We start from the raw sequence: 19,492 nt of genomic DNA on the forward strand, positions 1-19,492 counted from the left end.
TAAAAATAACAAATATTTTTCATTTTTTTAATATATTTATTTTTTAAAATACATAAAAATATATTCTTGGCATAAAAGTTTAAATATTTTAGTTTATCTATATGTATAAAGACTAAAATTGTTATGACTTTTGTTAAAACAATAAAAACTTTATCAAAGTGCAAACTGAAATTTTTGTATGAGTCATCATTGTTTTATGATATATTTATTGTCGATTTTTGTCAGTGCATAGGTGGTTGGAATAAAAAGGCAATCAGTATAAAGTAAAACTTCAGTGAAGAATATTGAATTTGAAAAATGCAGAAAAGTTTATTAATTTTATTCTTCGGAATAGTATTATGTGGCAAAGTTTTTGGCAAACTTGAGATGGTTTCAACTAAGAAAAATGAAGTCAAAATTAGTATTGCGGATTTTATACTGATATCAGTTGAAACTTCACAATCGATTGTGGAAATATCAATGCCGTCGGTGTCAGTTATTCTTCCAGGGGCATTTGAGAAATCTACAGAAATAAAATATCTAACATTAAATTTTACGAAAGGACCAATATTATTTGGAAAAGATTCTTTTAAAGAGTTGAGAAACTTGCAGAAACTTGATTTTGGAGACAGTCTTATCACTTTGTATAATGATACATTTGAATACATGCGACAACTCACGAGTATACACATGAGTCTCAGCGAAGTTATGACTGAAATCGCAAATAAATTTGATAACCTTCACTATTTGAAAGAACTACGTATTAAAAATGGCAACTTGGAAAACATAAAAGCTTACACATTTCACAGTAATAATAAAAACATGACACTACTTGAATTATCATCTTGTTCAATTTTTTTGATTGAATCACAAGCCTTTGCAGCTTTGATTGAGTTAGTCACGTTGGATTTGTCAAATAATACATTGATGAGAATTGCACCAGGTACATTTGATGGTCTTTCTAAACTGCAAACTTTAAATCTGAAAAATAATAATTTATACAAAATTGGAGAAGCAGCATTCAATGGATTGGTTCAACTCGTGACTCTTGATATGTCATATAATGATTTGATAAAAATAGCATTGACTGCATTTCATAATCTTACAATTCGAGATTTCATGTTAAACAATAATAGATTGAAAATAATCGAAAAAGGATTATTCAATTATCCAAATTCAAATAAGAGTCAAAATATTTATTTACAAAACAATTTTATTGATAAAATTGATCACGAAGCTTTTACAGGACTGAAAATATATTTTAATATAACTGGAAACCGTCTAACAAAAACAGTCCTTCAAGAATTACAACAATACACAAGTAATATTAAGCGAAACTAATCAAAGATCAAGAGGAAAAATTTCTAAAATATTCTAAACATAAACTCAAAACGATTGGATATAATCAAGTTTTCCTTTTTCAACTGCAATAAAATTAAAAATTCCATGTAACCTTGTTCTTTTAATGTAAAAAAAATAAATAAATATTCAAATAATAAATTGTTTTTCAAAAATATATGTATTGCTTTTTTATTGTGTATATATTTTAATTTTATTTTCAACCTTCAATACTTGATAATTTTTTATTATACACTTTAAAAATTTATTATTATTATTTTAAAACAATAAAAATATGAAAAATACCCTTAAAAACAGTCCATACATATTGAAAAGTAATAAAATACAAACATTAATTTATCTTGATAAATATAAACAGTAAATATTTATGAAAAAAAACTTATAAGGATGAAAATATTTTTATGTAGTAAAATTTACGTATTGTCCAAAAATTTTCTCGATATTTTAAGTATTATTTCAAAATTTTAAGTTTTCATCAATAATATGTTTTTTATAAAAATTTATGTATTTACCTAATCAATTATATGTAAAAAATATTTACCCACAAATCTAGTTAACAATTTTTTTTATTTTATTAATTTAATATTTACACATATTTATTTTATAAATTTCATTTTACATGATACATATACTAGTGCCAATGTAAAAAAGGGAAAAAAAAAGCAAGAAATGTAATTCAAATGAATTGATAAATAATAGATAATTTTTAGAATAAGTTAATTAATAGTTTTTGTAATCAATTAAACTTGTATAATGAAATTTTTGGAACCTGTAATTTGGTTGCAAAACCAGTTGGGTAAATAAAGGATTTATTATTATAATTTTTATTTTATAAAAAGGAATTCTTTATTTTTTTTATTTATTTGTTTTTTTTTTTGAAAATATATATATATATATATATGTACATAAAAATATATTCTTGGCATATTAACAAATTTAATATTTTAGTTTATCTATATGTATGAAGACTAAAATTATTATGACTTTTGTTAAAATAATAAAAACTTTTTTAAAGTGCAAGCTGAAATTCTTGTATGAGTCATCATTGTTTTATGATATATTTATTGTTCATTTTTGTCAGTGCATAGTTGGTTGGAAAAAAATTTGAATTAGAAAAGTTGATTTGGTGGAGAAAATTCTTAATCAAATCATAAAAATTCTTGAATCATGAAAAAGTTTATTAAAATTTTATTTTTTGGAATAGTTCTTGGATTATGAACAAGTAGATGTTGGACAAACTGTTCATGTTTGGAAGTAAAAAGATAGATAAATATTGAAGATCAGAGAACTGTCATGTTTTAGAAGTCCTGTGGATTATGATAAATGACCGAGACAATATTCATGTTTAGAAGTATGCTTCTTGGATTATGAACAAGTGTCAGTTCAAGACATGTGTTATGTTTTAGAAGTATTTTCTTGAATTATGAATCATTGTTCGGTTCAAGAATATTGTTTTATTTATGAACATTTATTTTTAAAGGATTGAAAATAAAAATAAAAATTTTCAATTACAAACTTGTAATTTGTAATTTTTACTGCAAATTTTATTTTATAATTTTCACAAATTTTTTTTACCTAAGAACTGAACCTATGACAAATGGCTATCTAATAAACCTGATAACCTTACAATTTAACAGAACTACGATAATAAAAATGGAAACTTATTGAAATTTTAGAGCAAGATATTTTTTAAATTTATTACATGAACAAATGAATAAAACTACACGTATCAATTTGTATTACTTTAGTGTACTATTGAATTTTTATGTTTTCAAATTTTACATTAAACATTATTAGATGCTTATTTTATCATTATTATTATTTAAGAATATAAACAATTCAAATACTGGTATTTTTGATCGATTCAATATTAGAACACATTTGTATTTTAATAAATTAATACATTTATTTGATTTAATTTATTTTTAGATATATCGATATAAAACAAAAAAATAATACATTTTTTCAATTTCATATAATTTAGTTTTCTTTACAGTCAGTAAATCTTAAATCTTTCAATTTATAATTCTATTATATTATTGTTGTTTATATTCAAATAATAAAATGATGGAAATTTATTTATATGTTTAACAATTATTTGAAAACATAAAATGTTTATATATAACAAAAGAATATAGTAATTTAAAATTGATATAGTAATTATAGGAAACAAAAAATATATATATATATCGTCTAGTTTCAAACCATTTTATAATAATATTTTAAAAAAAATATCTTGTCACTAAATATTAATACAATAACTTCAAGTAATATTTCGCGCCCTGGTTAAAGCAGGCGGGTTAAAAAAGTTTTACTCAATTCTTAGCAAAAAAATTTAAAAAAATTTATAAAATAAAATTCAAAGAAAAAAAAAAATACAAATTAAAAATTTGTTGTAAAATTTTTATCTAAATAAATATTCATAAATAAAAAAGCATTATGAACGAGACATCGATTCATTTCAAAACTTTAAAAAATGAAAATATGTCTTGAACCTTGACCATTTCATAATCAAAAAATATTCAAAAACATTGTTTTCAAGAAATTTTATGCACTTGAAAAACTTTATATAGTTTTATATTTTATATTTTCAATCAATATATATACAACATGTTTTTAAAAAATTTATATAAAAAAAAATTTAAAACGAACAGTCGATCCAACAATTTATATAATAGAATTATAAATAAACATGAACAATTTCCTTATTAACATTTTGTTTCATATTAAAATATTTAAACATGAACAATTTAAAGTATTTTATCATAATCCAAAATTATATTTAAAAAATATAATTTGATTTGGATTTATTTATTTTTCATAAAGTATATTCTGCATATATAATAATATTTATTTTTTTTTTTGATCCAAGTCTTTTTTTTAATATTCAAAAGTTAAAATTATTTCTTTAAGTTCAAAATAAATCAATTTGCAAAAATGCATTTTTTGCAAAAGACTTGTATCTGACATAATCATTTTATGATATATTTATTGTTAATTTTTTTCAATGGATAGTTGCTTGGAAAAAGAAGGAAGTCAGTATAAAGTAAAACTTGAGTGAAGAATATAGAATTTAAATCATGAAGAAAAGTTTATTATTTTTTTTCTTCGGAATAGTATTATGTGGCAAAGTCGTTGACAAACCTATACATGTTTGGAATGAAAAAAATGAAGTTATAACTTCTAGATTTGATTATATACTGTTATCAGTCGAAACTAAACAATGGAATGTTAAAATATCAGAGCCAACTGTATCATTTATTCTGCCGGATGCATTTGACAAATGTAATGAAACAAAATATCTTACGTTAAATTTGACAAAAGGACCAATAATATTTACCGAAGATTCTTTCAAAGGGTTGAATATTTTGGAGATTCTTCATTTTGGAGACAGTCTAATCACTTTGTATAATGATACTTTCATACACACGCCAAATCTTGTAAGTATACACATGAGACTCAGCGAATTTACGACTGAACTCGCGAATAAATTTGATAACCTTCACCATTTGAAAGTTCTACGTATTAAAAATGGCAACTTGGAAAACATAAAAGCTGACACATTTCACAGTAATAATAAAGAGATGTTACATCTTGAATTATCATCTTGTTCAATTTTTTTGATTGAATCACAAGCCTTTGCAGCTTTGATTAAGTTAGTCACGTTGGATTTGTCAAATAATACATTGATGAGAATTGCACCAGGTATATTTGATGGTCTTTCTCAACTGAAAACTTTAAATCTAACAAATAATAATTTATACAAAATTCGAGACACCGCATTCAATGGATTAGGTCAACTCGTGACTCTTGATATGTCATATAATGATTTGATAGAAATAGGATTGACTGCATTTCATAATCTTACAATTCAAAATTATTTTTTAAATAATAATAGATTACAAATAATCAAAAATGGACTATTTAATTATCCAAGTTCAAATACGGCTCTAAATATTTTTTTACAAAACAATTTTATTGATAAAATTGATAGCGGAGCTCTTACAGGACCGAAAATTAATATTCTCAATCTAGCTGGAAACCCTCTTAAAAGGATTTCAAAACAAGTCTCTCAAGAATTACAACAATACACAAGTAATTTTCAGCGAAACTAATCAAGGGTCAAGAAAAAAATTTCTAAAAGACTCTCAGCATCAACTTAAATCGATTGGATGCAATCAAGTTTTTATTTTTCAACTGCAATAAAATTAAAAATTCCATGTAACCTTGTTCTTTTAAAAAAAAAAAAAAATAAATATTCAAATAATAAATTGTTTTTCAAAAATACATGCATTGTTTTTTTATTGTGTATATATTTTTATATCATTTTATTTTTTAACCTTCAATAGTTGATAGATTTTTATTACACTTGAAAAATTTATATAGTTTTATAAAAATTTAATTTTCAAGTAATACAACAGTTTTTAAAAATTTTTTTAAAAAAAAATTATGTATTTCGTAATTAATTTTTATATGTAAAAAATATTTATACTGGACAATATAAAGTATTTTTTTTCATATTATTAAATTAATATTTAAAAATAACAAATGTTTGATTTTTTTTTATTTATTTATTTTTTTTTAAATATATAAAAGTATATTCTTGGCATAAAAATACATTTATTATTATTTTGCTATTGTCTATTTTTATTAATATTTAAAAGTTAAAATTATGTCTTTCGTTACAAAAATAAATAATTTGCAAAAAGTGCGCAAACTGAAATTCTTGTATGAGTCATAATCATTTTATGATATATTTATTGTTAATTTTTTTCAATGGATAGTTGCTTGGAAAAAGAAGGAAGTCAGTATAAAGTAAAACTTGAGTGAAGAATATAGAATTTAAATCATGAAGAAAAGTTTATTATTTTTTTTCTTCGGAATAGTGTTATGTGGCAAAGTCGTTGACAAACCTATACATGTTTGGAATGAAAAAGATGGAGTTAAAACTTCTAGATTTGATTACATACTGTTATCAGTCGAAACTAAACAATGGAATGTTAAAATATCAGAGCCAACTGTATCATTTATTCTGCCGGATGCATTTGACAAATGTGATGAAACAAAATATCTTACGTTAAATTTGACAAAAGGACCAATAATATTTACCGAAGATTCTTTCAAAGGGTTGAATATTTTGAAGATTCTTCATTTTGAAGACAGTCTAGTCACTTTGTATAATGATACTTTCATACACACGCCAAATCTCGAAAGTATACACATGAGACTCAGCGAATTTACGACTGAACTCGCAAATAAATTTGATAACCTTCACCATTTGATAGATCTACGTATTAAATATGGCAACTTGGAAAACATAAAAGCTTACACATTTCACAGTAATAATAAAGAGATGTTATATCTTGAATTATCATCTTGTTCAATTTTTTCTATTGAGCCAAAAGCCTTTGCAGCTTTGATTAACTTAGTCGTTTTGGATTTGTCAAATAATACATTGATGAGAATTGCACCAGGTACATTTGATGGTCTTTTTATACTCAGATATTTAAATATATCATATAATAATTTATTCAAAATTCGAGACACAGCATTCAATGGATTAGGTCAACTCGTGAATCTTGATATATCCTACAACGATTTAATAGAAATAGCATTGACTGCATTTCATCATCTTAAAATTAGCACTTTTTTTTTAAACAATAATAGATTGCAAATAATCAAAAGAGGATTATTTAATTATCCAAATTCAAGTACGATTCAAAATATTTTTTTACAAAACAATTGGATTTATCTAGTTGATGGCGGTGCATTTGCAGGACTGAACATAAATATTCTTAATCTAGATGGAAACCTTATTGATTTGTTTGAAATGATTTCGAAAAAAGTCTATCGAGAATTAAAAAATCTCACAAGTAATTATAGGCGAAGCTTATTTAAGGATCCCGAAGCAGATTATTGGTAACAAGCAACAAAATAAAAATTATACAAAATAAATCTTGAGAGTCTCGATTTTTTTTGACGAATTTATTATGTCAGATTTATCAAGTCGTGTAATCAAATTTCTAAAAAACACTCAACACAATCTCAAATTGATCGGAAATAATCAAGATGTTCTTTTTCAACTGCAATAAAATTAAAAATTCCATGTAACCTTGTTCTTTCAATGTAAAAAAAAAAATATTTAAATAATAAATTGTTTTTCAAAATGTATTGCTTTTTTATAGTGTAAAATTATTTTTATATTATTTTGTTTCAACCTTCAATAGTTGATAGATTTTCATTACACTTTTAAAATTTATTATTATCATTTTGAAACTATAAAAAAATAAAAAACACTTTTAAAACCCCAACATATATAACTGATAAAATACAAACATTAATTTATTTTGATAATATGAAAAAATAAATTTATGAAAAAATCATAAAAAGATAAAAATTGTTTAAAAATATTCCAAACAATAATTGTTTTTTTTTTTAAATAACATTTTAATGTCAAATGAAATTTTTGTAGTAAACCAAAAAATTGTTTTTATAATTTAAAATATTATCAAGTAACCAAAAGCAAATAAAACACACTTAAATAATTTTTCAATTTTCATAAAAAATAAATTTAAATCATTCTAAAAAAAATTATCAATTTTTGCATAATAAATTTGTATGCAATTTTGCGGTCGTACAACACGTGCGTGCATCCACACATTTCCATCACAAGAAAATTTCAATTCTTCTCATTTCAACTAAATACAGTAAAAAAAAAAATAAAAATACATAAATAATATTATAATAATATAAAGAATAAAGCGAAAAAAAAAAATAAAATAAAATCCATTTAAATAAAAATAGGACAAAAACGGTATACTAAATTATATTATTGAATTTCAGCCTCATTTTAAAATCACCTTTTGCTACTGACGATGAAGGACGCCAAAAGAAGATAACAAGAAATAAATAAAATAATCATCATGATGATGATAATGATGATGAAGAAATAGAAGTAAAAGAAATAAAATTTAAAAGAAGAAGAGTAAAAATATAAGCTAGTTGCAATTTTATTTATTTTTATTTTTTATTTGTCGATAATATCGTGGGGGCCAAGGTTATATTACTAACGAGGAATTTACTCAGACTAGTGCTTGCTTGGTGCTATTTATCGGTCAATTTTATGACTCTTTGAAAACTCGTTGAACGATGCTTTTTAGCCCTCAAGGCAACTTGCATCAAATACTATGCATTTTACTCATTCAATGTTATTATTGGCTCGCATGATAAACAACTCAAAAATTATCATAAAAAAAAATAACATTCTATATTTAATTTTTAGCCCTTTAAATACCTGCATTAAATAATTTTTTTAAAATTAATTTCAATTAAAAATGGGTCAACTAGAACAAGTCAAATTTAAAAATTCTCTAAATTTATTTTTTTTTTATTTTTTTGTAATGCAAATATTTATAAATTCCGGTTTTAGAAATAATATGTAGATTTTTTTTAAAAATATCTTTACAAAATTGAGGGAATATTTTTTATTTATTTATAGGCATTTTTTTTATTTTTAAAAATGTATTCTTTGGAAATGAAATAATAGAAAAAATAAATGAAAAATAGACTGAATGAAATAGACAAGTGTATGGTGGGGAAAATAAATAAAAATGTATAAATAAAAGGGTATTTGAAGGGGGACATCCAGTGATTTTCTATCTTACTTTATATTTCTTGTTTAACCATGCCGAAAGCATTGCTGTACCGTTCAGTTATCATCACGCAAGCGTACTGAACACATGGGGGATTTATTCAAACATTTATATTTATTATATAATTCATGTTGTTATCAAGTTCAAGTTCAAGATCGCTGTCTTGAAAAATAATATTTAAAAACGCGTTATAATTATTTTTTTTTAATTTTAAAATTAACAAAATAATTTTAAAAATATTTTTGAATTTTGTTTTGTATTTATTTGTTATTAATAAATACATTTGTGTTGTTTTTATTTATTTATTTATATATATTTTTTTTTTCATTAATTTAATGTGAAAAAAGTAAATTTATTTTTTTTATTTAAAAAAAAAAAAAAAGACAATGAATTCTTGTATTTTTAAATTTTCAACTATAATTTTATTACTGGTGAGTTTGAAAATAATTATTTAATTTGTTTAATTTGTTTAATTTTTTATTTATTTATTTATTTATTTATTATTAATTATTGTCACGTATTTTAATATTTTTTTTATTTTTTATTGTTTGAAATTTCGTTGGTATGAAAAATATGATTTAAATTCTTCAAACAGTTTGAGAGTAATTGTAATTTCATGACTTGAATTTTTAAATAAAAAAATTATTTTATTTGTATTTTAAATAGCTTATGAATATTCTAGAATATTTGTATACAGTGTCAATGACTGATAAATATTCTTTCCTTATTACATCATAAAAATAACAATTTAAAAAAAATTTAAAATTCACGTTAAATTTTACGTTTGTTAATAAATTTTTTTGTCTAATTTTTCTTGTTGCAACGAGTCAGTTAAATTTACATCTCAATATTGTAATAAATTTGGTTACTTATACCTTCAAAATAACAACAATAAATTAATATTTAAATTAAATATTAAAACCTATAAAAATGTCAATTTTTCCATCGTTATTTTTCAATTAAAATTATTAAAATTTATAACAAAATAAAGTCAAAGTTTAACTCGACTCATTGCAGTAAAAAAAATTAACAAACTTTGTTAATATATTTTAATTTTAGATAAATATTTTCACATAATTATTTGTTGAATATGATTAAAAGTTCATCGGCACATTGAGCACGTGTGCATCTATATATGCATCGTAAATATTCAAACGGTATATTAGTGATCGTGAGCCGCAGTATTAATACACATTCAATACAATTATAAATAATTTTTTTAAATATATATCGTGATGATTAATTAACAGCTACAACAACCCAGTTGCATATTATAATATTCCACAAGTCCAATTCAACTTATTATTTTCGAAATTTCAACGAAAACAAATCGAAATTATTTTCGAAATTTCAACGAAAAAAAATCGAAATTATTTTCGAAATTTCAACGAAAACAAATCGAAATTATTTTCGAAATTTTAACTAAAACAATTAGATATTATTTTAAAAAAACTTTAATAATTTTTCTAATAACTTTTATAGAACATAAATCTATCCTTAATAATTAAATAAAATTTATGCAAAAGAATTTGTCATAATATTTTTTTTAAGCTGCAAATTTATGACGATAAAAAAATTGATGATAACCGAAATGACATTTCACTTGATAGATAAAATTTTTTTACTACTCTAATACATCATTTAAATAATAAATTAAATATGTAAAATAATTTTAAAGATAATCAAGTAATTGAAATGAAATTTATGCTATTTTTTTTTTATTTTCTAATCATTTATTATACCGGCTTTTAATAAAAATAAAAAAAAAATTTTTTCAGTTGTTTGATTACGTATAAAATGAGCTTCCAATTAAGAAAAAAAAAAAATTATATATTACCTCACAATATCCGCATATTACTGTATTTAAAAAAATAAAAAAAAAAATTTCTTACGCATGAAATTTTCAACAAAGTATATAAGAAATTTCAATTGAAAGAAAAAAAATAATAAAAAAAAGTAGCGGCGCGTGTGGTTAAAGAATAGAGCTAATGAAAAATAATCTATGAATAAATATTTATAGCCGGAAATGTGTATTTAGTGTGCAACAATACATTATTGTTACAAAGTAATAAAAAATAATAAAAAAAAACTAAGCAAAATATATATTTATTTAAAATGAAAAATAAATGAATAAATTATGACTTGTATGGGAATATTGAAAATTTTAAATATTACATGTTTGATAAATTTTTTAAAAATAGTTGTCGACTAAGGGCGTAACATGCCATATATGTAAAATAAATTACAAATACAATACATAAATTTTAAACAAAGAATATACTCTAAAGTCTAAACCAATCGTTGAAGGTCGTACAAGTTCAATGCCACTGTGCGTATATTTATTTGCGCACAAAGAAATTTTACCGATAAACAATTCCATATAAATATATAGAAATTTATAAATAATAATATCATTTTTTAACATTAAAATATACCATATATGTACACATATAACTTGTCAATGAATCGTAGTTTGAATATTTGTTAAATTCAATTTTTTATAAATTTAAATTTAACTGTCATTTTGATGAATCTTTTGATGAGAAATAAAAAAAAATATAAATAATATAAGTAATATAAATTACCGCAAATAAAAAAAGTAAATAATAAAATTATATTATTTATAAAATTATAAACCACAAGCTTTATTTTTATTATTGTTATTTAAAATTTAAGAGAGAAAAATATTTTTTTTTAATATTTTTTTTCTCTTGAGACTCATTGAGACCACAGACTTTGTATTTTTTCAATGAAAATGACTTGACAATAAAATGATTTGTCATGATTTTGTGGTTACAGAAATTATTATTTTAACATCTGGAAAATAATTTTATAGTCATATAGTTTAATGAAATGAAAAATTTTTGAATTATTCGAAAAATAAAAATTCATTTATTTTGATTGTAAAAAATATTAAAATGTATTTTTATTTAATTTAAAAAATATAAACAAATACATAAAATTGTGTTGAATTAAATTGATTAATTATTAATAAACAAAAAAAATTTTATAAATAAACAAAAAGTATTATTTCGAAATTCGAAATAAAATTGTTTCAAAATTCGAAATAAAATTGTTTCGAAATTCGAAAAAAAATTGTTTCGAAATTCGAAAAAAAATTATTTTAAAATTCGAAATAAAATTATTTTAATTTTAGGAAAATTAAAATATAAACATTTTTCTCAATTTAGAATACACAGTATAATTTAAAAAAAAAAAAAAATGAGTTGTAATTTATTTAGAGAAAAGAAAAAATCATTATGAATAGAAAAATAATTTAAAAAAAAATAATAATTTAACGTAAAATTGTATTTTTCTTTGGGGAGGTACTTCCTCATTCTCAATGTTGTATTATTTGAAAATCCATGTGGTAGTAACGGTTCAAACACGATATATATTCTCCAAAGAACGGATGTGCCTTGTGTATATATAACTATATATAAAAAGTCACAACATATGTATAATAAAATATAAAAGCATGAAGAAGGTGATTGGAGTCGGTGGTCTATATGACGCTATATATAAAATAATGCTAGTAAAAAAAATTAAAAAATTAAAAAAAGGCATAAAGTTCGTCACCCTCTTTGCGATAATGACTAACTTGTTGTACATACCTTTGCGCACCTTATTGTGGTCACATTGTTTTCTGATATCTTGTGAGAAACCGGGAAGTGATTAGCCCTTAGGAATTAATTTAATACCCGGCATATATAACACGTCTACAAATATATATATATAAAAATTATTTTTTTATTATTTTTATTTCATCAACATAATCAACTTGTTTTATATGAGAAAAAAAATAAATTTTATTTTTTTTTTTTCTAAAATAAATAACGATGTTATTAAAAAACCAACTTAACTAGGAAATTGAAATAAAAAAAAATTCTATATTTCTTTTAATTATATAATTAAAATATATAATCAAAATAAATTATATCATTTAATTGTTTATAAAAAAAAATAAGTTGAAAATTTTTTGATAATTTTTTAACAAGCTTTTTTTTTATAATCATCAATACATGGTAAAAATAATAAATATAATGAATAAAATTAATTTGAATTAATAGAATTTTTAATAAACAATTTTAATTTATTAATAAAAAAATTTGATTTATTAACAATAAATTAGTATAATTAAAAAAATAAGAATTGTATTTTTTAAAATTACTTGACAAATTTTTTTTTAAATTAATTATAATAATTGATAACAATAATAATTACAATAAATAAAATTATTATATTTGTCAATAAAAGTATAAATAAATAATTTCAAATTATTAATGAAAATTAAAATGCTAAAAACACTAATAATATCTTTTTAAAAATTTTTTTAACAAATGATATTTTCTTTGACTCTATAAATTTTTCAAAAAACAATTAATTAAAAGCTACTTAACATTAATAAAAAAGCATATGTCCTGCACATCACAAAATCCCTTTTTTTATTTATTTATTTTAAAATATAAACCATAAAAATAATTAACACTTAAAATAATTTAAATATATTATATCAAGATATCAAAATAATAATTTCATTTAAAAAAAAATGTTTTTCATATAAATAGATATTTTATCTGATGCATAAATTAAATATCATAAATCCATCATCATTCGTATATTATTTCACGGACAATTAACATATACATACCATAAAAAAATAAATAACAACAAAAAAGAAATAAAAAAAAAAAAGAATGCAATTACATTTTTTAATTTACTTAATTGATTTCAGGGATCAGTATCATCATCATCATCATCATCTTCATCATCAGCAATTACAACCCTCAAATTGAATGACGAGTGTGATCGAGATAGTGATTGTAATTTAATTATTAAAAATAGCCGCTGTCATTTGGGATACTGTCGATGTTCACCATACTGGGTTGAATACAATGCCACCCGTTGTGTTGAATGTACGATATTTAATTACTATCACTATTTAATGATAAATCATCTTGATAATAATACATCAAAATTATTTCAATACATCATTAGCCATATGACCCATAATTTATTTGCTAATTTATATTTTTTTTCTCTGTAGAAAAAAATAAATTAAATTAATTTTTGTATCTCTTTTTGTTACAGCAACACTTTTAGGAAATGATTGTATGATGACAGAGCAATGTTCCATGAAAGTTGCTAATAGTAAATGTCTTGATGGTGTATGTCGATGTCAAGAGGGATACTTACAATTTCGAAAACACACATGTCATACTTGTAAGTATTTTAAAAATTTCGAAATGAATAATTTAATGATATTTGTATGATTTTTTTTGTAGCTGCAAAACCAGGTGAATACTGTTACAGTCATGAACACTGTCGTTTGTGGGACAGTGATACATACTGTGATTTTATATTACCAGATTTAGTTGGTCGTTGTCAGTGCACAGCACCAATGAAAAGAGACGGTCAAGTTTGTCGACATGATTCACTTGTTATAACACAATTAACAACAACAACAACAACAACAACAATACAACCAACAACAACAATTAAAAATGGTGTACCAATTGTTGAAGATAGCTCAACCGAAGATGTTGTTAATAATACATCATCTGTTCAGGATGAAAACACAAATGATACTGGTTGGTAAATCATCATTAAAATTAATCATAAATTTATTCATTCAATTTTATATTATTACAGGAGTACAGTTATCATGGCTTAAAAATGCAACTAGATTATTATCAACTGTTGAGACGACAACAATATTACCAATTTTTTTAGTAACAAGACCAATGTATAGAACACCAAGACCTCATAATTATGCTGAAACAAATGAACTTCCTGATGATAGAAATTCAGTTGTCATTGATGCTGATATATCAGCAGAGCCAACAGCATCAACAACATTAAAAACATCAACAACAACAACAACAAAAACAGGTTAATATATATCATTTAATTATAAATTTAAAAAAGTTTGTGTATTAATAATATTATAAAAATTCAGGACCAACAAAAGCAGATCGACATGAGACAAATACATTAACACCAGTTAGTCTTGGTTTATCATGTACAAATAATATTGAATGCCAAATGGCTGATAAAAATTCACGTTGTTTTGATGGTTTATGTGATTGTACAATAAAAAATTATCACAATCAAAGTTGTAGTGCATCAAGAAGTGGATGTCAAATTGGTACATTTCAATGTCGTGAAAGTGGTCGTTGTATAAGTTGGTTTTTTGTTTGTGATGGTAGATCTGATTGTAGTGATGGATCTGATGAAGAATGTAGTAATGGACATTGTCCAAGTCAAGCATTTAAATGTACTAAAAGTGGTATATGTATATCAAGAGCTGGACAGTGTGATGGTAATTTAGATTGTCCAAATGGTGAAGATGAAATTGGCTGTAATAGTCGACAAAGTAATGAAATATAAATTTAAATAATTATCATATATTTTAATAATTTATTTACTTATTTTTATTTTTTTTTTCATTGAAGGATGTCCTAGAGGAACATTTCGTTGTAATGATGGTAAATGTCTTCCTGCATATGAATTTTGTAATGCTGTTAAAACATGCAAGGATGGAAGTGATGAGCCAAAGGGTCTTTGTTTAACTGGTACTAGAGTTCGTCAACCCACAAGAAGTTGTCCATTTAGATGTGGCAATGGACGTTGTAGATCTGATGCAATAACATGCAGTGGACGTGATGGATGTGGTGATGGAAGTGATGAAACTAATTGTTCTGTTTGTCGTAAGTTTATATTTTTAAATGAAATTTTTTGGTCAGTATTATTTATTATTTGGTATTTTATTTTCAGAATGTCCGGCAATTGTTGTTGCATAAATAATAAATTCTTCAATGCAATTTATGACAAAATTATTTTATTATCAATATCATGTATACATAAAATAAAACTTTTTACATAATTTTTTTTTGCGGCTTTAGATATGACCAAAGATCATTAAAATGAGCCATAAACAAAGCTGTTTTATTTTCTTTTTTATTTTATTAAATTGTCAAGGTATAAAATATAAACCACACGTGTGAAAATATTTTATTATTCAAATTCTTGGTCAATACATGAGTTTACAACTACAAAAATTTCATTTGACATTGAAATTTTATTTGAAAAAAAAAAAAAATGATTATTCGGAATATTTTTAAACAATTTTTATCCTTATTTATTATTAACATTAGTTATTAATTTATTATTAATATGAATAATTATAATATGTATATGTTTTATAAAATTTTCATAAATGTTTTTTTTTTTTTTTATATTACTAGGAAAATTTTTTACTGGATAATAGCAATTGAAAAAAGAAAATAAAAAATTATGATGCTTTTTCTTTTTTATACACGAGCGGATTGGCGCGCTACGCGCGCCTGTATCTCTACCTTCTAAAAGGTTCATTGTTCATTGATTTTATAAACACAAGTATTATCATAAAAAAAAAAAAAGAATGAATAAATTGACGGAAAATTTTTTAAATTTATTTATTTACACATAAATCACACATAATTCACACGTAATTTTTAGTCTAATAACATCAAGATTGAATGTTTACTGAAAAAGTTGTGCTAGCTTAATATGTCAATTTTTTAAAAAAATATAAAAAATATTTAAAAAAATTTTCTTTCAAATTTATTTCTTCACACATAAAAAACACATAATTTGCACAAAATTTCAAGCCCAATTTCATCGAGATCCGATGATTATTGAAAAAGTTGTGCTAGCTTAATATTTGAATTTTTTAAAAAAACGTAAAAAATAAAAGAAAATTTTCTTTCAAATTTATTTCTTCACACATAAAAAACACATAATTCGCACAAAATTTTAAGCCCAATTGCATCGAGATCCGATGATTATTAAAAAAGTTGTGCTAGCTTAATATGTCAATTTTAAAAAAAAATATAGAAAATATTTTAAAAAATTTTCTTTCAAATTTATTTCTTCACACATAAAAAACACATAATTCGCACAAAATTTTGAGCCCAATTGCATTAAGATCCGATGATTATTGAAAAAGTTGTGCTAGCTTAATATGTCAATTTTTTAAAAAAATATAAAAAATATTTAAAAAAATTTTCTTTCAAATTTATTTCTTCACACATGAAAAACACATAATTCGCACAAAATTTTAAGCCCAATTGCATCGAGATCCGATGATTATTGAGAAAGTTGTGCTAGCTTAATATTTGAATTTTTTAAAAAAATGTAAAAAATAAAAAAAAAATTTTCTTTCAAATTTATTTTTTCACACATGAAAAACACATAATTCGCACAAAATTTTAAGCCCAATTGCATCGAGATCCGATGATTATTGAGAAAGTTGTGCTAGCTTAATATGTCAGATTTAAAAAAAAAAATATCAAAAAAAATTTTGTTTACTCGCTTTTTTTTGTTGTTTTTTCGTTGCTAACGAAATAAATAAAAAAATAATAGAAAAAGGCAAACAGAAAGAAATTTGTATGAGAGTAAGTGAGAAAAAAACAATGACCAATCAAATGTCCGGAAGACCGATGATGTTTGTCCTTTTTATATTAGGATTAAAATAAATTAATGTTTATAATTTTTTATTTTTAATGTACTGATTTTAAAAGTGTTTTTTCTATTTTTTTTGTATTGAAGGCTGAAACAAAATAATATTAAAACATGGACAAAATAATATTAAAAAATAATACGTTTTGAAAAACAGTTTATTATTTGAATATTAGTTTTTTTTTTTACATTTAAATTCCAAGACAATAAAAATTCTAATTTCATTGCAAATGAAAAAATGAGAATTGTATTTTATAATAATAATCATTGTTTCCAATATATTTGTATCGAGTCAGGGACTTTTTTAGAAACCAGCTCTTCGAGAGATTGTTTATCATCAATGAAGAAAATTATTTCATTAATTTTGCAATTATTGAAAGGATTGTTTAATATTCTTTTAATAGGATTTCCTGAAAGATTAAGCTGGAGTATACCTTTACAGCCTTTAAACATTTTATTTCCAATAAATCCAAGGTTATTTCCAGTTAAATCAAGTATCATTATGTCTAGTCCTGCAAAAGCACCATCATCAATTTTATCAATGAAATTGTTTTGTAAATAAATATTTTTAGTCATATTTGAATTTGAACAATTGAATAATCCTTTAGCAATTTTTTTTAATCTATTATTGTTTAACATGAAATCTTCAATTTTAAGATAATGAAATGTTGTCAATGCTATTTCTGTTAAATCATTATAGAATATATCAAAAGTCGTAAGTTGAACCAAACCATTGAATGCTGTTTTTTGAATTCTGTATAGATTATTATTCGTCAGATTTAAATTTTTCAGTTCAGAAAGACCATGAAATGTACCTGGTGCAATTCTCATCAATGTATTATTTGACAAATCCAACGTGACTAAGTTAATCAAAGCTGCAAAAGCTTTTGGTTCAATCAAAAAAATTGAACAAGATGATAATTCAAGTAGTGTCATGTTTTTATTATTACTGTGAAATGTGTAAGCTTTTATGTTTTCCAAGTGGCCACTTTTAATACGTAGTTCTGTCAAATTGTGAAGATTATCAAATTTATTCGCGAGTTCAGTTGTAAATTCGCTGAGTCGCATCTCTATAATCATGATATTTAGATTGGATTTAAAAGTATCATTATACAAAGTCACTAGACTGTCTCCAAAATGAATCTCGCTCAATCTACTCAACCCTTTAAAAGGATCTTGTGGCAATATTATTGGTCCTTTCATCAAGTTTAATGATAGACTTTGCATTTGTCCACATTTTTTAAATGTCTCCGGAAGAATAATTGACACCATTGGATCTGATATATTTACATAAATCCTTCTATTTTTATCTGATATCAATATATAATTCAATACTTCATAAGATGAATTAATTTCCTCCGGAAGAATAATTGACACCATTGGATTTGATATTTTCACATCTAATAGTTGAGTTTCAACAGATATCAGTACAATGTTAAATGTTGAAATTTTGACGATATATCTTTCATTAAAAACAAACTCAGGTTTGTCAACAACCTTATTACATAATACTATTCCAAAGAATAAAAATAATAAACTTTTTTCCATTTTTTGAATTCAATATTCTTCACTAAAGTTTTACTTTATACTGATTGCCTTTTTTTTGTCCAACCACCTATGCACTGACAAAAATGGACAATGAATATATATCATAAAACAATGATGACTCATACAAGAATGTCAGTTTGGACTTTAAAAAAGTTTTTATTATTTTAACAAAAGTCGTAATTTTAATCTTTAAATGATGATAGACAATAGCAAAAATAAAATATATCTATTTTTATGCCAACAATATATTTTTTTTATTAAATAAAAAAAAATAAGTAAACAAAGAAAAACATGTTTAAAATTAATTTTTCAAATAAACAATGCTGCTTATGTTTAAAAATGCTCATATAGCAATATGAAATTACGACACCTAACAATTATATATTTTTTTAATTAAAAATCACCTAAAAAAATTTCAAACATGGACAAAATAATATTAAAAAATAATACGT

The 19,492-nt window shown here is 22.7% G+C and overlaps 1 protein-coding gene across 1 annotated transcript; it reads left to right on the top strand.

The window, feature by feature from the left end:
- The first annotated feature begins 12,468 nt into the window (after positions 1–12,468).
- On the top strand, positions 12,469–16,097 carry LOC122849344. Its single transcript, XM_044148035.1, has 8 exons — positions 12,469–12,477; positions 13,726–13,906; positions 14,082–14,213; positions 14,276–14,581; positions 14,643–14,882; positions 14,950–15,366; positions 15,446–15,700; positions 15,768–16,097. Exons 1-8 carry the CDS (start codon positions 12,469–12,471, stop codon positions 15,791–15,793), a joined length of 1,566 nt encoding a protein of 521 aa, XP_044003970.1. The 3' UTR covers positions 15,794–16,097.
- The last annotated feature ends 3,395 nt before the right edge of the window (positions 16,098–19,492 follow it).

This window comes from Aphidius gifuensis, linkage group LG2, assembly GCF_014905175.1.
Source record: "Aphidius gifuensis isolate YNYX2018 linkage group LG2, ASM1490517v1, whole genome shotgun sequence".
NCBI classification, from domain to species: domain Eukaryota; kingdom Metazoa; phylum Arthropoda; class Insecta; order Hymenoptera; family Braconidae; genus Aphidius; species Aphidius gifuensis.